The sequence below is a fragment of the Manacus candei genome, unplaced genomic scaffold, assembly GCF_025592945.1.
Source record: "Manacus candei isolate 608988 ecotype Guabito, Panama unplaced genomic scaffold, ASM2559294v1 h1tg000018l, whole genome shotgun sequence".
Lineage (NCBI taxonomy): Eukaryota > Metazoa > Chordata > Aves > Passeriformes > Pipridae > Manacus > Manacus candei.
This window is the reverse complement of record NW_026138066.1, coordinates 13,708,371-13,732,024: the sequence shown is the minus strand read 5'-3', so window position 1 is coordinate 13,732,024 and position 23,654 is coordinate 13,708,371. Positions and strand designations below refer to the sequence as shown.

General features: G+C 43.9%; 1 protein-coding gene across 3 annotated transcripts in view; it reads right to left on the bottom strand.

Annotated features, from left to right (window-relative positions):
• Positions 1-434: 434 nt before the first annotated feature.
• TMEM178B (transmembrane protein 178B) overlaps positions 435-23,654 on the bottom strand; it is a 238,156-nt gene continuing 214,936 nt past the window's right edge. The window contains exons 4-5 of one of the 3 annotated variants that reach the window (XM_051784774.1): positions 10,407-10,479; positions 435-703 (exon numbers count right to left, since the gene is read on the bottom strand). In XM_051784774.1, the coding sequence (XP_051640734.1) occupies positions 700-703; positions 10,407-10,479 (77 nt within the window). In that variant the 3' untranslated portion in view covers positions 435-699. Of the gene's footprint in view, positions 704-10,229; positions 10,480-10,502; positions 23,433-23,654 lie in introns of those variants that run through there. The other 2 variants (XM_051784773.1, XM_051784771.1) reach the window with 2 other exon arrangements.

Genomic DNA, 23,654 nt, shown 5'->3' with positions numbered 1-23,654 from the left:
CCCGGTCATAGAAAAGAGGAGACTCAAGATGTCAAACATGTAAAACAGTTTATGGATTTATGCACACTGCAGCAGGTAACATAAGTTGGGATAATGTCCATTATATGATGAAAGAGGCAAGGAACAGCAAACTTTACTTTGCTTCACAAAAAGATGTGAATACCAACAGAAGGAATATATAGGATGGGTAACAAAAACAGGGATAGCACCACTTGCTTACATGAAAATTATACATAGTGAAAATGTACAACACAGCAGCCAAAGATGAAATGGTCTAACTGGAAATAAATAGGATATTTATTTTTTAACTGTTATACAGAAGCATCTGTGTTGCCAGAAATACTTCTGGAAGACACTTGTAGGAGAGTCACACATAGCAGAAAGTAAATGTGGAAAACAGAATGGACAGTGATAAGCTTATTAAGCACAAAGAAGTATGTGAACAAAACTGGAAAATAAATGAAAAATATATTGGAAAAGTCATAATTTGTAATGCTAACCCAGAAAAGATCTCAACTCCCTTAGCATCATGCTACTACGTGCTCCCTGCAGTTCTTGTCTTCAGGAAAGATACTCTTAAGTCAAAGGCAAAGAGGGGATGTTGGTAGGATCACTGAACAGAGGATGTTAGAACAGGTACCATCACATTCATTTTTGTAGGGACAAAGCGCAGTTTCTTCTAGTGCCAGAACTGCCAGCTTAGCTGCAAGCAGAACAGAAAATTCTAGATAATGCAAATAATGCTTGGATAGATTACATTAACATAAAAAGTTGAATGAGTATGTCACAGGTGAGATGACAGAGGAGAGCTTGTCCCCATAGACGAGGAAAATATATAAAGATTCATTGGGAAGGCTGGTAACATTTGCCCCTAATCTAGCTGCTTGCAGCAACCACCTGGAGCACTGCTGCACGGTGATGTTTAATGGATGTGCAGTGTCAATATTAATACAGAGTCTGAGAAACTGGAGGAGTTGATTAGGGGACTCTATTCCAATGGTTCACAGCACAAGAGTTAAGTAATTCACTTATTTCTCCAAGGACATTATTAGTGGTGCTGCAAAGCTATGCTCAAAGCTGCAAAACAATGACTTCTGTGCCACAGACACCAATGAAATGTGATATCCGTGTGTTCTAGTAAATAAGGAGATTTTGGGTTAATTCACAGAAAACAGTGTTTGCTGAAATTGGCCATGTCACACTACTGAGATTGTCAAGCCAGTTCCTCTGGGCAATTCCTTCTTGCAGTTAAATGCACAGTTGGCAGGCATTTTGGGGACCTAGACACACTCTCAGCTACCTGCCTGAAAATGCAGTGGGTGAAGCTTAGAATTACATTTAATATGCATTGATCTGACTCAGAAAAACAACCAACCAATACCCAAAGTTTTGTTCAATCTTGAACAAAAGAAGACTGAGATTGCCAGAGGGAGAGAGACTATAGAGAAAATAAATAACATTATTAGCAGAATTACTATTAAAAATTACGTAGAAACTCTCATTAGTTAAGATCAAAATGGATGTGTGAAAGTCTTTCAGGGACTGAAAAATTAAAGGTCCAGGAAAATATTCCATAGACCATTAAAGGCACTAGGGAGGCTGGTCAAACTCACCAGTTATCCTGAAACTGCAAGAGATTTAAATGCTTCATCTGTGTGATGGAGGAGAAGCTGCAGAGCTGTATCTGTTTCTGTGTGTGCACTGTAGTTTCCCTCACTTTGTTAAAACAGTGGGACTCAAGTAGCTGTGTATTCAGTGGGGTTTGTCACCTGCAGCACACAGTTAGCTGTGTGAACACCTCCAGATACAAGAAGGGAGGGCGGAAGGGGACAATGAGCCTGTTGTTTCATCCAGGAGAGGGGGGTGGCCTCAGGATCTGCAGGTTCATGGATATGCGAATGCTTGTCCCAAGTCAGCCTCACAGATCCAAGCAGCAGTAGATTCCTTGCTCTAATGCCAAGCTTGAAATGTTGCTGGGCATCGATTTAGAAAGGAACACGTGGTCTTAATATTAGGGCTTCGATGGCCCAGCACCCCTGTCACTGCTGTGCTGTCAGGCTTTTGTTGCTGTCACACAAGAGCAATGGGAGCTGGACAAGGCATAAGGCAGAGCTCCTGAAAACCAGGCACAGTTTGATCTCTTGGACCTGTTGAAACCTCAGAGTTCATAACTTGATGTATTTATGGGAGTCCTGCTGAGTCCTGCCTCAGCTGACACACCGTGGGCTGTGGGGAACCACAGCTGCTTGCCTGCTCACACCCTGGGCAAGGCTTTGTCCCACAGCCTCACGAGTGGATGGGAGAGCCTGGACCAAGCATCAGTTACCAGGAATCTCACTGTAATGAAATGTGTATCCTGGTAATTTGGGAATAATTGTATCTTAGGTTAATAGCATTTGATATCTTCCCTCAACAAGTTTATTTACTTCATGACACAGTTCCTGTGTGTTAAACAGAAATCACCCTCAAGGTATCATCTAATTATCTTATCATCATTCTGCAAATCTGTTTCATATTACCAATAATCTTATTACTACAACTGCAACATTCATTAAGCAAATGGAGGACAATAAAAATACATACAATAATAGCAATAAAATTAAGTTTGAATCTCACAGTGAGTGATGGATAATTCTGGATCAGATTGTTCTCATAGATTTTTTTTCCCATTATTTTCTAAAAAAGGTTTAAATAGCTCAAGAAAACCCTATTTCAATTACCAGGTTCTCCTCTAGAGTCTGGCCATTCTATGTGACCCGGTTACCACAAAATGGCACAGTCAGGACCAGAAATGGTTTCAGAGCCTTCCCCTTGTAAGAAGGGAGACCTCTCAGCAGAGACAACATTGCTGGATTCCCATGGCAAACACCAGTCCCTGAACAGGCCAGCTGAACTCTGTGACAGTGATCCAACATCTCTTGGGTATGTCAGATGCTTCCAGGTGACATACTGAATGGTCTTGCATTGGACTGGGAAGCCATCCCTTTCTTCCTGACATGTAGTGGCTCCAGATGAGCAAAGCAAAACCACAGATTTGTTCTGAGCCATCTGTATTTGAAAGATTTGGGGCTTCCTCCTCAGCTCGTGGGAGTAAATGGAAACACATTCATGAAGCGCAGATGGGTAGATTTGAAGCTGTTCTTGCCTATCAGCTGTGCCAGGTTATATTCAGATCTGTTACACCTGCACAGAGCCACTTGAACATGTATCAAAACAATTCCCATTCCTAGCTTTGATCCATACTGTCTAGTCCAACAACAGATCATCATTTGTCTCACTGGAAAAATAACGGCTGACGAATGTAAGGGATTTTTTTCCAGCTACAAATGCATCAAAATATATTTGGAACATTTTATGGGTACATTGCACACCTGATAGAAACATTTATGACTGCTCCTCTCTGGGTACATCAAAAATATCCTCAGCCAACTTCACTATTTTATCAACTCTACTCTTTATTTTATGTTCATTCTGACCTCTTTGTTGTTTTTTTTTCCTGTTTATCACAGATGAGTTTGTGACCTCTTTGGTATGCTTAGCCAAATGGCCAAAGAAGAAATTCAGCCCCTGAAGTACAGTAGGTCCCATTAAATCAGTGAGGGGATGGGATGTTATATACATCTGTGTATGTGCAAATTGCTGTGTGAGAGAAGACCAAGGCAGAGAGAGGAGCCTGGATGTAGTTTGGACTCCAGAGAGGCTGCTGGTCATTGCCTTTCTGTGCTGGCCCAGCGCCTTCCTAGTCTGTATTCCTCCAAATAATTGACATCTCTCTTTGTTTTAATATGCAAGTTGGCATTTAGCTCAATAATTCAGTACTACTACTGCAAATATAATAAAAAGGAAATACAGAGATACCCAGGTACATTTTTTAGCAAAATGGGCAAAGGGATAACAAAGAAGGGGTTTTAAAAATATAAAACTCTCCTAGATCCTTAAAGAAAGAATAAAAGTTGAAGGATAATATCACACCCCTGCTGGTATGACAGCCTGTAAATCTAGTCCTTTTCTCATTCATGTTGTGTGACCCTCTTGTCTGGGCTACCCTGGCCTGTGACTGTGCTCCTGTAGAGAAATACACCACAGAAGATGTATGCTGCCAGTTTTAGGAGAAATGAGGCAGGTCCCAGGCTGCGGGTGCTCCCACTATGCTGTTCAAAGTGGTGCAAGTCTTCTGGTGTTTGAGGAGGAACAAGAGGTCAAAGCTCCCCCTGTCCTGAATTGCATGCTGACAGTATTTGTTCTGCAGCAATCCTGTCTGGGCTTAGTCAGGAAATGCAAAAATGCAATCAACTTAGGGAAAAAAGCAACGTGTGCCCCTGGTTTAGTGTTTGTGATGTGGTTGGGAGCGATCTGCAAGCCCAGTGCTCTGCCTGGCTGCACATTCCACTCAGGACCCTGTTTCATCCTCTTCCTGTCTCCTTACTCTGCCTGGCGCTGCTGAGAGGGGGGCTTCTGATCTCCAACACCCTCACACTGCTTAATGGGGGCTCCCCAGGATGCAGAATTTGTAGGAGACCTCTTTCCAGCCAACCCTCCTTGGGGCTGCAGGAGGGAGCTGGAACAGAGCAATACTTTGCCAGCTCTCACTGTGGTTCGCAAATTTGGGATGAACCATGAGAAACTGGAAATCAGTAGTGTGGTTCCCTTCCTGGCCATTCTCTTGGTGAGATGGAAGCTAAGCTGCAGACCTTGGGAATCGGGTTTGCCTTCAACCTCCTCTGGTCTCTGCAAGCAAAAGGCGAGTATTTTCCAAACTGGCAGGAGTGAATGTGACAGCAAAGGAGAAATGAGAGGAAGGAGAACAAAGGGCTCTGCACAGAGGTGACATCCTTGAGGGCAGAGCTGGCTAGCTGAGACCTTGGTCTGTTTGCACCAGTGGTGCTATTTGTGGCTGGATGCAGATAACAGTGAGGCAGTAAAAGGCCTTTTATTTAAGGTGCTGACACCTCAGGAGAAAATGAGAAAAAGAGAGGTGCTAAAAGAAAAATACATTGCTTTTCATTCTTCTGTCCTCTCACTTCTTCCTTAAATTTTATGGGATGAACTCGCTCAATTTAAGTACTTGTCAGCAAAGGTCTGACAGGACAATCAAGAGCCATCCTCAGTGCCAGTTGGGAACGTTTCCCAGGGGCCAAGCACTGGCAGCCACCTCAGCACGGCCTGGAGGTAGAGCACTGCTCCCCTCCTCCTTTTCCTCTCTCCCCAGGCAGGCCAAGCAGTGAACCTGGTGCACGACCTCCTGCACTCCCATTATAAAGTCCTGTGAGACCCCGGGCCACAGGAGCACACTCTGTGTTCACAAATAGATGAGCACGTTCCTAATAAATGTGCAGCTCAGATCTAGCTCTGCAGAGAAGTCGTGGGGCTGGTGAAAATTAATTTGTTGTTACTGGCAAAATGGCAAAAAGGGACTCTTTTTACAGTCTGGGACTATGCCACCTGGCAACATTTGTGCAGCACTACCTCTGTAGATTTCACAATAAGCTCTTGCAGATGTTATCCTCTATTCCTGCTTACTGGTGGGCAAAGCAAGGCAGGCAGGTGGGTTGCAAGGTTTCCTTCGAGGCCATTCTGGGTGGTGCTGTTACAGCTGGAGGAGGAAGGAAAGCCTGGCTGACTGCCCGTCCTGAAATACGGCTTCCCTCTGGGCATCTTCCCCTCTCTGCAGATGTGTTTCAACTTGCCAGGTGTATTTTGGGAGCATTCAGATCCTGTCTCAGATAACGTGGATCTCCATTGCAACCGTGAATGTTCCCATATCATCCTCCCTGGTGGGCTCCTCCTGGGGACTCAGTCCCGGAGCAAAGATCTCAACAACGGCAGAGCCTCCCGGATGAAAGGAAGAGCCGATGGGACGCACCTTTGGCAGGAGCAGCAATGACAGCTGTGGTGGGCAAAGGTGTCACCCAGGACACAGAGCTGCTGCTGCCACCTGTGTCCCCTGGCTTGGCTGGGCCTCCTGGGACACTGCGCATCTTCAAGGAAAAAGCTGAGCTCTGAACATAGTATTTTTAGACTGGTTTCCTAAGGAAATGAAGGTTCTGTCGCTTCATGTCTGTCCATCTGTCCCCATCAAACCTTGAATCCCCGGGCTATTTGCAAACAAGTTTGATGGGGCACTAGAATTCTCAAAAACATTTAAATTTCTGTTTGTGAAAGTTGGTAGCTGGGAAGAGACAAAAAGTGCAAGGTAATGCATGAATCTCCATGTGACAGAAGAGAAGGAAGGAAGGACTCAGCAGTCACCCGTTCTGTTTGAAAGCTCTTCATAAACCTCAGCACATGGTATTTCTTGCTGCAAACATTGTGAGTAGGGAATTCCCAAAGGGAACAAGCTACATTAAATGAAGCAGAAGCTGCAGCCTGTCAGAGACACCCCAAATGTAAAAAGTCTGAGAAGTCAAGGCTTTGTTCACTGCACAGAGCAACACGTTTCACTCTCAGCCTCCTTTTCTCTGACAGGTTTGCAGCAAGCTTGTAAGAAACCATAACAGAAGGAAATCTGCCTTGCTGTGAAGGTGGATATTCATTTTTGTTTCATGTTTTACCTACCCATTGAGGGCGTGTGTGTGTGCCTGTGTGTGTGTGTTCTATTTATGAGGTATTAGAAGGCATGGCAGTAATAAGTGGTTTTCTGTCCACAGTGGTTTCAAATATGTATGGCCAGCTCCAAGTACTGACTGTCACTATGAAGACCTTGCCTTTGTGTTTTATTCCCTTCTCTCCTTTGGCTGCCTCTGCCTTTCCAAATGCTCTTTATATCAGGGTTTATTATTTCTGCCTTTATGTTCCTGGCATGCATTTTGAGTATGGCTGGGAACAGTTAGCAAAAGCCTAAGCAGGATCCTTAGTGCCTTCAGTTCTCCTGTCTAACACTTCCCGAAATACCCACCATCATCTTTGGCTGAAAGGGTTGTCTCTGGGGAGATGAGCAGTGGAGAGATGATGGCCCAAAGCTTAGACTCTGTGACCTCTTTCTGACCCTATCTGCTGGCAGTAGAGCTCTCACGCCGCTGGGCATGCCCTTGGGCCACCAGCTCATTTCCTGGTAAAGAGCTGAGCTCTGTCAGAGGGCTTTGCTATCACAGCCAATGCAGGCTTCACTCTGAGCAGCCAGATCCAGGTGACATCCTTGCTCCCCGTGACATCCACTTTGAATTTCAGAACTGAGAAGACCAAGGGTTTATCTGAGGATGGGAAGAAATAGCAGGGAATTAAGCAGACAAAGGAAAAGTGCAGTTTTTTACAAAGAAGCGGTCAGTGGTCAACATTTGCTGGTCAATAGAAGCTGCAGAGTAGCAGAGAGAGGGTGTTTGAGGCATGCTGGGGACGCTGGGCCAAGCCAGTGGCCTGTGTGGTGACCTCTGGGGTGGCAGCAGCCTCTGTCACTGCTGGCTGGAGACAGGCTCGCTGCTTTGTTTGGCATAGGTTAGCAGGCTGATAAAATCATTGTTGAGCTGGCATAGTTCTTCCACTTCTGTCTCATGAAAATGAATAAGACCATACTCCCTCTGAGCAGGGAAGGAGCAAAAATTTTAGTAAATGTAGCTTGTTAGGTGGTCTGGTTTTGGTCTCTGCAGAAAAAGAGCTCAACCATGACTCTTTAGAGGGCCCCTGGGGAAGAGCCCAATAATGTAACAGAATAATGAGTGTTGACCTATGAATGCATTTCATTACCAGCATCCTCACCCCACGCAGCCCCAGCCTGCTGCAGTTATCATGTGTGTCTGACAAGAAAGGTCACCCTGAGATCATCCTGCCTCTGAAACAGAACAGTTGCATTTCAGTGAGGAGGTTCTCGCTCCTGGGTGGGCACAAAACATTAGCAGATACTCAAGGGAAAGCTGCACTTTGGGGTGCTGCTCAGTGACATAGCGAGGGATTTCTCTGCTCTGAAGAACTGGAGTTGTTGCCCCCTGTCCCTCTGTTTGACCTGCCAAGGCCCCACTGTGTTGCAGAGGAAGCTGACAAGAGGATTTCTTTCTCCTAAATGTAATTCTCAAAATTTTCACTACTTTCCTTTCTAATTCAGTAGTTACAGCTGGAATCTTGAATAGATGGTGCTAATCCAAAGCAGGAACTGGACCATGAGTGATGAGCGCTCCTGCTACACTTCCCAAACTGTGAGCTGCCAAGTCCAGCTGCCCAGCATGGCAGGAGGGAAGTGTCTGTGTAAGGCAACCTCAGCCCTTGTCTTCCTGACTGAGACAGCCTAACAAGGGCACAGCAAGCCCCTGCTCTGCCATGGGCAGCTTGGGTGATGTTGAGTTATTCAAATCCCTCTATTCTCCGTTCTGTCTGTGGTGAACTACAGTTAATGAATCTTCCCTTGTCTCACTCGCTGTCTGCTTTGTTTAGCTGGATTGCAGGCTTCTGTGTGATCCTATGGCTCTGCCTGATATATCCTCTCCGGACAAAGAGCCAGACCCCAGGACATGAGCAGCAGCCTGCAAAGCACCACAGAGCTGGCAGCAGCAGGGCTGAGCAACCCAGGCACTGCAGGGAGTAACTGTGCACTGGGGGGTTAAAATTCAGCCCTCAAGTGGCTAATGCAAATCTGGCAGTTTATGCACAATTTTTTCTTGAAGTCGGGCCACTCTCTTTCTGCAATGCAGGCCTTTCCACGACAGCATCTCTAGCTCAACCTTGAAGGAGCAGCTGGTTCCTTACATTCGTGTTCTTCTTCCCTCTTTCCTGCACAAGCACTGAGCAGCTGAGCCCTCTGCCCTGGCGGTCACACTCCTGAGGCCTTCCGTGCCATCGCTGCCATGAGAGAGGGCACCTGCTTTCCCCCTTGCCACAAAGCAAGCTCTGCTGACTTCCATTTTTAGCACTGATGAATCATGTTGCCTCTGCTGATGGCAGAGGGCAAAGACCTGAGCAGCCCCAACCACTGGCGTTGGCTGCTAAACCGGAGAGGTTTTGTTCTGGGTGGGCGGCTGTGCCTGCTGGCACAGGCAGGAGTAGGCAAGGAGAGGAGACTTTTAATCAAAAGGGTTTTAATACCTCATGGTGCTGGATATGCCACTATAAAACCTTTGGTCCCTTCATTTGCCTTGTGGGGGTTGTCAGCTTCTGCACCCCCCGTCCAGCTCTTCCCCACTCCTGCTCTCCACTTTGCCCCACAGACTTTATTCAGAGGAGCAGGCAGGGCATAAGCACGAGTAAAACAAGTGGATTCTCTTGAAATGTGGCAAAAATAGGCACATTCTTTGAGTTCTGTGTTTAGTAAATCACCAAGATTTCTCCCTTCTTCAGCCATTTCTGGCAGGGAAGAGGTCAAGGAATTTATGCCAGTACTGATGAGGTTTCTGACAGAGAATTTCCTTTTATGCCTCTCTATTCTGACCTGTCGTTTGGTTCCTTACTGCAGCTGATATTTTAGAGAGAACTTCTTTGGGGGCAGGAAGGACTCCATCCTGAGAACTGCAGGAGAATGTTTGCAGTTGCTACAACCCAAAGCCTGTCACTAAAAAAACAGTCAGCTTGGGAAGAACCATCAGCCACCTATCAGGATGTTTTAGGTGCCTCCTTATTTTTGGCTGTCAGGTCTTGAGAGGTACAATGCCTAAATCAGGTAAAAAGAGCCAACACAGACAGTTTTAATATTTAACACCATAACCCACAAAATAATCATGTACTAAAAACACCTTGCCATTATTTTTTGTAATAGTTTTGTTCTAGGTTAATTCATTTTAAACTCACTGATTAAAAAAAAAAAAAAGTTGTGGTTTTCTCTTCTAGCTACTCTTTTGCTTTTCTTCTGTTAGGACAGTTGCAAGCACTTTTGTCTATTTCTTTTCATTCCTTTTTTTATACATTTGAGGTAGTTTTTGTACCTTTCCATTTGTTATGACTACGCTGACCTTTGGGTGTTCAGTCTGGGACACCTGCAGCCCGACTCTAGTTGCACACTCCAAGCCGTACAGAAAATGCGTGTCCGATGTGCTGTTGTTGGCCTGAGGATACAAGTGCAATGAGGAAGCACTAATATCAGTGCAGAGCTGTGCCTGCCAGGTTTCCCAAAGCCCTCACAGCTGAGCACTAGAAACCCGACAGGCTGTATTCCATATTTGGTTTTAGTTGTTTATTTACTGGGGGAAGGTGGGAGCTAAACTACTGTGATGTCTTTATACATTTCAATCAAATCACAGACTTCAACACACAAAGAGATTAATGGTGTTAGAGTACTTAGAGTACATGCAGTACTCTAACACCAAGGCTCCAGCAGGAATCAATCTTTTCTATGGCAGGCAGAAAACCTCCTCGTAAATAGTCAGGTTGAGATACTGGTTGTGTTTGTAATGTTTCATATGCTGTTTCTGATCAGAAGCCATCTAATCTTCATTACTGCTGGTTTTAAAAGAGCATTTCCATTACCCTATAGCTCAGAGACCACCCACCTTCCAGTTATGCTCTTTGTCCTCCATCCTTCAGCCGAGCGTGGGCATTGGTGAGAGGTGTCCAGCTCCGCTCCTGACACAAGCAGACACAGCCGCTTAAAACACACAACATGATTTCTTTTATTTGTTTAATCAGTTTACATTCCACAACTGACAGTTTACTTATTTATTTTTTAATTTTCCATGAACAAGTTGTTTATTTAGTTACCAGACAAGTTTTTAATTGATGGAAATACAATATTCTGTGCCAATCTGGATAAAACCAAACCCAAACAAAATCAAAACGAAAGGAAAATTGTAAGATGTAGCCAGTTTTTTGGCAAAGTCCTGTGATGCTTTCTGCAACTTTTGTCTTTCAAAGTTATGGGGGTTTGTTCATTCCCCCTGTTATTTCCCTGATCTCAACCCTGCCACTAAAATGTTCCTTCAGGGCTACAGTCCTGCAAACACTGATGCACGTACACAAACACCCGTGTGTCTGCAGATTAGCACCTTGGATTAACAGAACAAGAAATTTGGGGTTGTTCCACGTTTAAACAACTTCTGTTCACCTCTGCTGCAACAGATTACAGGAAGAAATGGAAAAGTACAACACACTTGATAAGATGTCACATTACTTGTGAAATTAGCCACCACACTCACGTCTCACCAGAAGGACCTAACGCAATAGTCAGTGGTTGTTGATGTATTGTTAGCACCGATGGCCACAGGAGCCACTTTGCCTCTTGCAGCAGCACAAAAGTCCCAACCTTGCAGGACATGTCACTCTCAATTACTTCTGACAAATGGATGCTACTACCCAAGACTCATTAAACTCTGCATGTATTGGCTAAAAAGTGCTCCACTTGGTTGAGCAGCTGCATACACAGTTCAAATATTCTCGACAGTGCCCAAAACATAATCAGAAATGGACACTGTTTTGGATTTTTCAAAATATGCTGAAATTTAATACATTTCAATGTCATTCCCAATCTAGCAAAGCACTTAGGCATGTGCCTAGCTTTGAGCATGGCATCCTTAATGGGACCTTTATGTTTGAAATTAGGCAAGTGCTTTGTGGGATCAAAGCTCTGTAGCAGTGCTCTGAAGAAGTCAGGATCCTGAGCATCCTAATCCTGGGTTTCATATTTACAGCCACTGCAGATTTGAATAAACCAGCTACAGTCTGGATTTTCAAAAGTGCTGAAAAGAGAAGGCTCCACCTGCAGCTGGTAGAAGTTGTGAGGGGGCATCAAATCACTAAACATCTGGCCTTTTCCCAGGCTTTTGGCTTCCCATCTCCAAAATGGCTAAAATACCTACCTGCCTCAGACAGGTCTGATGTGACTCATACTTGTAAAATTTTCTAAAGAGAAAATATGCCAGATAAATGCAATGTATCACTGCATTTCTCTGAATACGCCTGAGTATTGTGGCATACTAGGTCTTTTCTAATGCAGCTTTGATGTGTCCGTACTGCACTTAGAGGAAACATAAACATCTGGCCAAGACATACCCACATGACAAATGTCTTGTACCAGTCATATTATTGTACTTGGGAATGTCCTAGGAAAGTGCTGACATACTTCAATTTGCAGGCATTTAAGTGAATTATTATCCTAAGCTTCCCAAGCTGTCAATTAGAGGCAGTGATGATTGCTACTTTTCTCATCATCAAAGGATGATTATGGGAGTTGTTTCATTTCTGAGCAAGAAAAAAAAATTCATAAGGAAAAAAGGACCAATGAGGAAATCAGGAGAGAGGAACCCTCCAAAAACTTTTGGCCAGTGTGGTATCTCATGGTTAGGGTGAATATTACTTGGGGCAGAAGAAATCCTAAAGAGCATGAGATGCACGTACTGTGGACAGAGGGCAGTCCAGTGAGTCTGATTTCTCACTGACCCTTGTGTGAAATGCTCGTGCCTTCACACAGGAGTGTTTTGCCACATCTGCAGCCCTTTGCCATGGGCATAAGTAGGAGAGAACGAGGAGTCAGATCCACACGCTGACCTGGCCGAGTGGCTCAAGAGCAGCACGGGGGCTTGCACTGGAGGGTGACACTGTAGCTCTCTGATGTGAGATGGCCATGGGAGCTCCACTTGTCCCCCTGCCTTAGCCCCAGCATCTTTCTGGTGCCAGGCATTGCTGCTGTCCCACAGGAGCCTGTGCATTCCCTCTCTGCAGCAGGGTCACAGGAGTGGTTATGGCTTTCACTAGGAGGTGAGACAGGTTTTTATAAGAGTAAGTGGAAAATTATCCAAGAAGATAATCCAAGTGCATCAGGGAGGTGAGGGGTCAGGGCAGGCCCCTCTTGGCAAGATACACTCTTGGCAAAGTGAACCCAGCAGGGAGGAGAATATGCACGGCTGGACACACAGGGCTGTTGTAAAGAATGGGAAAGAAAGATAAACTGGGACAGAATCACCCTTTAGAGCCTCCTCCCATGTGATGTTGGGCATTGAGTTCATCACCTTTTAAAAGGAGGTTTTCTTTGACAGTAAAACTCTGAAAACTCTGCAAAACCCTTGTGGGATACCGTGAGTCAACAGTTGAAAGAGCAAACTTTGAGAGTCCCACATTCCAGAACTCTCCTCATTCCTCTCACAGAGAGGGAGGGCAGGAGAGTGATGATGAGAATTCAAGAACATTCTGAAAAGTCTTGCAGAAAATGGTGCTGCATCCTTAAACTTGATTAATTCTCAAGCTCCTCCTCATTTCCAGAGTTCACTCTTAAAGCCTTTATTTCTTTTTCACAGACATCTCAAATAACAAAACAGTCACATATGCAAGAGCTGGTATGGAATAGGATTCAGAGAAAAATGTCTTTACAGGAAGTATGTCTATATTCTCACACATGGGGAGGAAAAAGAAGAGAGGGAGAGAGAGATACATATCTTACTCCTCAAAAAAAGGGAAAGGGAGAACAGGAGAAGAACGTCAGGATGATACACTACAGCTTGGGCAGGGTGGTACCATGTTGAAAATAACATTTGATCCCTGGAACTCAGCTTTATCTTCCACATTCTAGCTAAAGTCTTTCGTGAAGCACTGGTACACAGCACTTTACAGGTCCCTGCAGGCCAGCTGAAGTCCCTCTTGTCTTAACAGTATTTTTAAAAATTAAGTTGGTCTGAGAGATGGGTGAAAATTGTCAAGTCACTGACTTAAATTTAGCTGTAGAAACAAACAGTAGTGACCATACATTGACACAAGATCCAAAGTTCACTTAGCCCTAGAGTTTTCAGAAATCAGTTTAATTTTCCCACTCCTCTGTGTTTGCATTATTCAGGTAAAATATGGGAATATACAAGAGTTCCAGAGTTCTTGTACTAGATTAAATTGCTGATCCTTCCAGCCAGGCTGCCTATCAATATGCAATTCCAAATTTTGGCTCTGAGAGACTCTCACCATGAGATGGAGACGTATGTTCAGCCTTGTCAGAGCAGCTTTCTGAATAATACAGTCACAGTTCATTCTCTTGTTGAGTCCTCAGTTTGGTTTTTCTGAGGACAACTATAATCCCAACAATAAGGGATGAAATTGCAATCTCTTTAATCTCCATGTAAGCTGTTTGTAAAGCAGTTATTAACATTGAAAGAAAGAATATGAAACTACCCAAACTGTACCTTGGAGGAGTATTTTTTGATTATCACTACCAGTTAGATGACTTTTTCAGGACAGTTGGGGGACAGAGCAAGAAATTAACCTTTGAACAGCTCAGCCATTCAGATTTTTAAGATGTAAATTCACTCTTTGAACTGCTTCAGCAATGCCTGTGACTGACAGAAAAAGATGAAGAGTTCAGATCAAAGATCTCTGACCTCCAGCACTGGGACCACTCAGTCGTCTGTGCCTGAAGAACTCTACAAGGAACTCACCTCAAATACTACACCCAGGGTTTGGGGCAAGCCCTGTCCTTTGCAGTCATGTTGCAGTTTGGGAGGGGAAGGCTGTAGTGAACACCTCTTATTATTCCAGCAGCCTTTCACAATTAAACCTGTGTTTTACATGGTGAGCCCAGGCCATGCACCTGAAGCACAGGAACATGGCTGATCTCCGTATGGATGCTTTTCTGCACTAGGTACCCGATTCATCTCACCAGGATTTAAGATCTTTTAAGATTTTTGGGACCACCCAAGAGAGGTGAGTGGTCACTGCATAAAGTGAGAAGGAGCCCCTAAAGCTGAATTAGATGTGAGTTTTTCTGGGTCACCATCTGTAAGTGACTGTGTCTCTTCACCACCTGTACAAGAAACCAAGAGAAATGAGCCCATCAGCACAAAGAGCTCAGTTAAGTGCCTAAGGTTAGGGGGGACAAATGCAGGTCAGAAAATCCCAGCCTTTGAGTAGCTTGAGGTCACCCACAAAGGTGCTCCTTGTGAACACACACCTAGTGCAGAACAGCATCCCTACAAAGGGCCTCTGAATAAAGGACAAGTGAGTCAATTGAGGGAGCTACTGCTGAACAGAAATTCTGCCATTGCTTTTTCAGTCCATTTCTTTTCCTTAAAAAAGCCCTTGAGACCCAGTCCTTGGACTGGATGTACGTGTGCGGATGTGCGTGCCGCTGACTTGAGTGTGGTACCCCTCCTCAGCTGGTGCAATGGCAAAATGAGGATTTTCCTGGGAAATAGTATTTTTTTAGTTTGTTTTGATTGAAATCTGAGATAAATGAGGATTGTGAAAAAGAAACAGTCCTTTGCCTGAAATTCTGTACATCGGCCTCAGGTTATTTCAGGCAATCATGAAGCTATGGACATTTTTCAGAAATTTACAAATATATATACAGATATACACATATATACATGTATATGTGTGTCAGCCTAAGGGCTGGATTTACTACTGCTTTATTTCAGCCACACACAAGTATAATGGTTGTTTTTTACAAAAGAGATTGGTATATAGTTGGAGTGACTTAGCAGTGACTGTTCCTGTGTCTATCCAAAAGATCCTCAAGTGGGCTGACATTTAAGTACATTCCCCTTACATAAGTCCCATCATCACATATACACATAAATAGGACCCAGTCTTACAGCTGTTAATGAAGCAAATTTCCCTTAGTTTCCAATGACCTGTAATCAAAGGGAATTTTACTAGAGAAAGAACTGAAAAGTTCAAGCCCATTTTAGGTACAGTTTACAGTTTTGAAAGTTGTAACATTTGTCATACTAGGCCTCAAAATGCTTTAAAATAATTAAAATTACCACAAAAAAATACCTCCAGAAGTTCCCAAATATGCTTTTCCATGTAAACAAGGGAAATTTTGTTCTGCAAAAGATCAAACCACAAATACATAGCTATAAACACTCTAAGTGATGGAAATTGCCAAATAAAAATAGTAACAGTTTAAATTAGATATCTGTGATTGCTGTTGGTGCCCAGGAGTTATAAATAATTCAGTACATTCTAACTGAATAGACTAAGGCTGCACTTTTATTGTTCTGATTACTCAAACCTTTTTCTTATGATCTATATTGTTAATGAATAACCCTTTGTAAAAAAAATACAGCCTTATGCTCTAGAGCCAGAAGAAAATTCTTCTTGAGATAAAACATCACAAGAGCTTAAGCAAATTAGAAGCATATATGATTTTTTAAAAAACTCTGTGTAGGCACCAAAGGCATTTAGTGTTTTCACTAAGGAGGAATTGGATGCTTAGGCTTTTTTGTGTATCTGGCCCCAGGAGACTAAGACATGTCTGACTCACACTCCTTGGAGTCTATATCACTTTGAAACTGGGGAAAAACCCACAGGTTTTTGAAGGCTTGACTCTTTATCTCATCTACTGCAGAATCGGTTACTGCTTGGGTATTTCTGACCAGCTGGCAAAATAACAAGGCCACTTGAAGGAATTGCCTTTGCAGAGATATTCCTGTGTCCTGCTGCCACAGGTAGAGGTTAGACCCACGGGATATGAAGCTCCCTGCTGTGCCAAGCAGCGTTAACCACAGTCCTGGTCCTCGTGCAGCCAACAACCTGCACGAACCCTCTGGGGACAGAAAAAAAAGACTCAGGTGGTGCCCTGCCATGGCACTGCCTCTGGGCACGGTGGAATTTTTACACCAGGGCATCATAAATGTTTCTGCTTTGGAGGTGATACACTGGCAACTCTTTCCTAAATTTCCAAACACATTTTGATGGAGAAAACCAAATTCATCCCAGTTGTATTGTGCTTCCCCACGTATCTTCAGCAGATGGTTTCCATGTGATCTGCACACACAACCTAACGCGGACACAGATGGCATCTGAATTGCACTGCAACTCCAGAGCTAAGTATTAAAGAATGGAAAACAATTATGCTGCGTTTTGCTATGTGTTTTCTCTCTACATGGAACACTTTTACAGGTCACTGGCACCCACATCACGTGGGAAGTACACGTGTGTGTGTTTAAGGAAGGAGGGGAGTGAGGGCGCACGTGTGTACACGCCCTATACAAGAAAGTTTTTGAAGTCACTTTCTGCCACTGTGAGGGAGTGTTAATCAGTGATGGAAAAATATAAAAATGCAGTCCTAGGAGGGACTGATGCTGATGCTGCAGGTGACATTGGATTGTCCTCACAGAGTTCTACCAATGCCCATTGGTTTTTACCTATAGCAACTACTGTTGGCTTTCCTTTTTTTCACTCCTCCACCTTCCCCTGGAGATAACCTATCTGAGACTGATATCTTCATTTCAAGTCTTCCCTGAACAAGGAAGGACAATTGATCTGTGACTCTGGAGTGCTTTAAAAGAGGTGAACAGCATTTCATTTCCCTCTTGTGGCCTATATTGAGGCAGTTGTCTAGGCTCTGTCTCGAACTCCTAAACTGGTGCAAGGCACACAGCAGTTAGACTGACAGCATTGTATCAGGCTCCAGTTCTCCCACTGATGTCAACAAGGAGCTTGTCAGAGTCCCCTGGCACCACCTGCATTTGTTTTAAAAATGTTGCAATCTCTAACTATGGCTCCGAAGAGGGCTGTAGGATTGGGGTGTTAGTGGGGTAGACAGAATGGAAACCCTAAATTGGGGAGGGGGAGGAGGAGGAAGAGGGGGGAGGTAACATCTGATTACTTTCTTTCTAAAGCCGAAGAATAGATATTGAGTGTGAAAGTGCTCGATTTCCGCTTTTAACTAAGACAGCACTAAAATATTTTCTAAGGCACCTGATCTTTCTATGGACTTCAAGGGACTATGGAATAGATGCATTATATTCCTGGTTATGACTGCAAACAGTGGGGCTATAAGTTTTGAGTTTTCAGCTTAGACTGGCCGAATCAAGATTTTATGGATTTGGTCTGGAGTTTGCTATCAAACTTCAGGCTTTTTTGAACTTTGGTTCCTGACCTTGGAAATTCATCCATTGCTGATCTTTACATGCTGCTTGTGCTTCATGCACACTTTTTACTCTTTGCCTCTCAGTGGTACCTGGCAGTCGTTCAGAGCTGTCTCAGTTTTTCACCTTGAGTCTCCCCTTGCTGGTTGGATGAGCACAGCAGTTTGGGCCACGAAAGAGTGTGAAACCTGGGGGCAAGGAAATGCAGAGTTGGTTCCTGTGATGTGCCTGAGCATTCCTGTAGCTCTTCCAGGTCTACGTAGAGACACACAGAAGAAAGAGCCCGAATAATGTATGTCTTTATTTAAGCTATACTTGGTAACATATTATTTTCCCTCCATTTCACTGCTGGCAGTTAGCTTGGCACTCAAGAATTAAGGACAGATTACAGTGATTTTCTTCTGAGCTCTGCTTATCAGTGGGGCTCCAGGGATGAGCCTGATTCGGCGGCGCTGCATGGTGGGTAAATGGACAGCCATGGAGACACAGTTCTTTCAGGAATGCTTGGGAATCTGAGATACCCCCTGCATATCAATCCTCTCCCTCACCAACGTTGTTTTATTCACCATCTAATGAACTGTACAGCTAATGTGCCATACCTAAAAATGGTCCCAAATGACTTGCATCTACAGGAAAGCAGAATACCTGCACTCTCATGATTCAATCCTGGGAGGATGAGGATATTCTGTTTAGAGGACTCAGGGTGGTTTTTTGTCCCTTTCATTTGTTATTGCAGCCGGAATAACATTTTAAAAAGTAATGGCAACTTTTCAAAAGCAATATTTCAAAGAAATTACTCTGGTCACTGGTGGTTTGTGATCCACTTGTTACTGTCCCTGGGGTGGAATGAAAGGAAAAAAGGCTTAACTAGAAAAAGAACTGGAGGGACTGTACTATTTATTTAGATGAGGGAAGATCAGTTGTGTGTTTGCAGAGAGGGAGAAGGGAGAGATGATATATACAGGCGGCCAATATGAGTCAGGAAACGTAACACACAAACAGCTGTAGCTTGAAGAAGAAGGTGTCCTATACAGTACATAAGATACAGGGCACATATCACATGTTCTCCTGCCATGTAGCCCTCTCTCATATCCAGTGTCCCCGGCAGGGATGGAGAGCAGAACCCCTGGAGCTGACTCGCTGCAGTCAAAGGGCAATGTCACTGTACAATAACTGAGGGTCACCTACACAAAACCTCAGCCTGCAGAGTGCAGTGGGTTGAGACAATTCATCCTGCATCCTTGGGATAGGTGTTTTGTGATATCTGTGTTCACTGCAGTCAAGTGACTCCATGATCTCTGGAGCACAGGGAAGTGTTGTCCCAGCAGTGCAACATGAAAGGCCACATGCGGGAAAGAACCTGCCAGATATGGACCCTGCCTTTCCACCTCATGGAAAGGGAGGTCAAGCACATGCTGATACCTCAGGCTAGGACAAGAGTGTCACTTTATCTGCAGGGGGAGGATAGGAAAAGAAGAGTGGGGGCTGGACTCTGCAGGAAGCTGAATGTCACCCGGGAAAGCACATTCTTAACTTAAAGCATATGAATAGTCTACCAAAGTTAAGGGGATTAGTCACATGCTCCAAGTAAAGCACATGCCTAGGCACTTGGCCAGAGCGGTTCTGAGGGATGGGGTCAAGCCCCTTAATGCTGGGATAACAGATAACAGATTTCTAATTAGCTACTCCTCCAACTAAGAAACCACGCACTAGTCAAAAAGCTTGAATCTCTGTTCAGAAGGATATTTCAAAGCCTCCCCAAAATGCAGAAACTCAGACTAGATATGAGTGTGCTTTGGCTCAGGATAGATGGAGACACTAACCATCACAAATTTGGATCTAGGTGTATTTTGAGTCAACCCTACTCTAAAGACGAGTCTGAGCCAACAGAAAGTGTGGTGGGGCTGTGAGCCCCGTTCAAGGGTATGGAAGCACGTGGGACTCCTCCCAGTTCTGTGAGTACCACAGAGGAAAATTCACAATATCCCAAGGGGGTTTTGCCCTTACTTAAAGCGTTGATGAGAAAACTAGTGTTTGGACAACCAGTCCAAACTGTTTTGGGGGATCCGGTTGGAGATTAAGGTGATATGATCACCTGCTGCTTCAGATATTCCCATAGCTTTTAAGATGCTCCATAGCCACAAAGGCCTTACAGAACCTGTGCTACAGCAAGTGGAAAATCACAGAACTGGCCCAATGATCCGGGGTTAACACTTTTCTGTTGACAATGAAAATAATCATAACCCTCTTCCACCATTGCCACACACAGATGGACACACAGGCTCATATATAGCTTGTAAACCAACACTATCACAGAATACTCCATCAAGGCAAAACTGTTTTTGTACCAGCTGCAGAAAGAAAGCAAAGCTTTGAAAATCCATGAAACAGCAAAATTACTTCTTCAATTTCTTTAAATCTTACTGCTATACCTCTTTCAAAACTGTATCTGTAGAAAAATACACCCTATGAGCACTCATGGACCACACAAGGATACATCATCACAGGAGCTGCTGTACTGCTTTCCATGCCGCAGGGCCTGATGGTGGACTCCAGCTAGATACCTCTGTGCACTTTGGTTTACCTGGGTCACTCCAGATATCTGTATTCACATGAAACACCTTCCCTATCACACTCAGCCCTGCAGAGGAGGAAGAAAGTCTGCATTCAAAGCTGTTTTAATGAAACAGCTATAATTTTCCTAATAATATCTTAATGGGAAGTTGGTTTTTTTGCAAAATTTTTCGTATCTCAAAGAAATGAACAATTTTTTATAGGTCTCTCTTGGTTTCCAGTTATTGGTTTTCTGCTTTCAGCTTTCATTTAGCTTTCCAAGACTGTTTTTATTTTAAATTTCCTTCTTCTGTTCAATGGTAATTTATCATCCTCCTTACCGAGTAGGCACTTGCACAGTCAAATGGTTTCAAAACTTTTCAAAACCACTCTATTTGAAAACCTTGCCAGAAAAAAATAAATAAACCAATCTACTTATAAAGGAAGTTTCTTCAAGGCTTGTATTTTCAACATGAATAAATAAATAATTTCTCTGGTCACATCTAATGGAAAATGAAATTATGAAACTTCAGTTGACAGGGATGGCACTTCATTGGCAACACACTGACTTAGCAGCTGGCATTGGCATGTTTGGGGAAATTGTAGACAACAAAAAGCAAAAGCTAGGTAGTTGAGAAAGAAGGAAAGGATCCCAAATCTACCCTACTCCAACATGCCCTTCAGAAACTTCATTTCTCGGGGTACAGTTAATACAGCAACATCATCACACAAGGTGTAAAGGGGAAGAGGGGCTGCAAGGAGAATAGCTGGCTATGGAATTGTATTGTGTAAGAATTATTTGTTAGCCAGATTTTTTTAGACCAAGCAATACTGTTTCTTGCCAGCTTAAGTAAATGGTATGACCTGGAAATTAATGCCTGCATTTCTGTGCAGCAGGTACAGCCTCAATAGGTTGCCTTGTTCTCCTTGTGAGATTTTTTAGATGCAGAGGATGACTTTTTATTGACTCATGATGGCATGCAGCTATCATGTACAAAAGGATTGCTGGTACTATCCCTGAATTAAGAGCATGTTGGGTTGGGTTGGTTTAGGGGAGACCTTTTTTCTTTGTCCTGTCTCCCTTTGTCTGTATATTTGTCAGTGGTGCCCTCACTCCTGCACATGGCAATTCAGTCATCCTTCTTCAGTCCCTTTGGTTACACCCTTGGCCCTTCTTCCCCACATTCCCCTGAGCCACTGATCCCCTGCAAGGACTCGGTGTCCTCATAGCCAAAATACTTTCCTTCCTCTAATGGCATTCACCCACCTCTCCAGACTTAGCTGTTCATTTAGATCTTCTGGGACCTATGACCTGAACAACGGGAAGAGCAGAGTGAAGGAAAAAGGAGACAACAGGGAGAGGAGTAGCAGGAAAAAGAGAAAGACCAAAAAAGAGAGAGAGTTCCATTTGCAGATTCACAGTTATATCATACAATGCTTAAGCTCATGGGAAATGGATCTCTGTTCTCTGCATCTGACCCTTTCACGTCCATCTGTACACAGTTCTCCCAGATGGAGAGTGGAGATATCCAGTGATCCAGTTTCCAAAGACAAGATGTAGGAAGGTCTTATTTGGCATACATGAACACAATGAGAGGCATCTCTTACTTCTTTCTTACTGAAATTAGCTCTCTTTTCCTCCTCAGCAATGGCTTTTGCCCAGTTGTCTTAAACATCCAAAATGGAAACTTGATGAAATCCCATTCCAGCAAATATCTGGGAAGAACAACTGCCAGGGCTCCCCCCACCTCCCTTCTCGTTAGTCGGTTTTCCTCTGGATCCACCATCCTGAACCCTCAGGTGCTCCGTGAAAACAAAAAAAACATCCCAAGATCCATCAGAGAAGATGTGCTGTCTCAGGCCTGACGGATTTCCTCACGTTTCTGCCGTTGCGGTGCCTCAGTCTTGGGCCACAAACACAGCATGGATGGTTTGATGGACAATCACATTGCAATGTTTTAAATTTTTCTTTTTGTTAAAAAAAATAAATAAAGGAAGAGGGAAGAAAAAGTTCTACACACATGTATCACAGCATTTTCAAAAGGCCTTCTGCTGCATTTACATTAGCAGTTCAGCCTCAGTTGTAAGCCTGGATGTAAGGCAGCTGGAAGATTAAAACCGCATTGTTGGAAAGTCCGCTGAGATGTCCTCTTGGAGTTTTTTGTTGTTGTTGCTGTTTCTGGTTTTATTTTCTTAAATCTGTAGGGGTTTATTACTTTTTTTTTTTTTACTTGTTTGCTTCTCTCTAAAGTTTGGCAGGCAAAGAGAAAATGCTTGTCTGCTTTTCCTCACATGTTTTGTCTGTTTTGTTTTCTGTGTTTTAAGGGAAAAAAAACCCAACAAAACCCCAAAACCAGTGACAGGACAGGCTTTCTGTCATTTTGTTTTAAGAAAGAAAAAGAAAGTGGGTGGGTTTCTGATAGTGGCCTTGAGGAGGTACGTCGTTGAGGTGGCTCAAATGCTTCATTTGCTCCTTTGCTTGCTGTTTGTATTTTCCCTTCTGGCTGCAATGGACACGCTTTTTGTGTCATTTCCCCTCCCACGCCCCCACCCCCACCATGTCCTGTACAGATTCTGGTTCCAGATTCCCCATATGGATCCCCTGTTCCCCTTCCCAAATGGCAGTAGGTAGGTGCAACTGTAGGTTCATTTGACCTCTAAGGTATGATGCCGAAGTTAAAAGTTGGATGGAAGAGCCATGTGAGAGAAAAGCTTTCCCATTACTGTGAGAAAGAATGAAGCAACACAGAGTCCAGTGGAGATGTGAGTGCCGTGTTGGACTCAGCTCTACCTTGGCACTGGCATTAATTTGAGATTTTATATATATTTATAATTATATATACATATATATGCATGTATAGGCATACACAGACATATATATATATATATGTATTGTGTGTGTGTGTGTATTCGTTTGCTATTTGTTTTAGCACACTGTCCCATTCTCAGGTCTAGATTTGGGGTGGTTGGTCCTGGGGACAGGTTGGACAGAAGGGGCCAGAGTGCAGAAGAAGCCAGAGATAAGAGTGAGGCCCAGGCCCCCCCACGCACAGAACATGGACCAGCCATAGCCATGGCTGATGTCGTCGGGAAGTCCATACAGGTAGCGGGGGTAGCGGGAGAGCTCAAAGTTGATTCCAGCCACGCACGTGCACAGTGAAATGATGCAGAAGGTTCCTGGAGGAGAGCAGGGAGGGGAGAAGGAGGGAGGAAAAAAACAAAGAGAAGTTAGAAGAGTGACAGACATATCAATTTCCAAGCTGCCCGAGAGGAGCGGGTGCAAGCAGTGAGGAAGTGCCTAAAGGAAGATGTCTGTACAGAAAGCGGCTTAGTCTAGTGGCTCCACGGGGAACGAACAGAGTGCCACCAGAGCCTTGAATATTGATCTGATGCTGAACT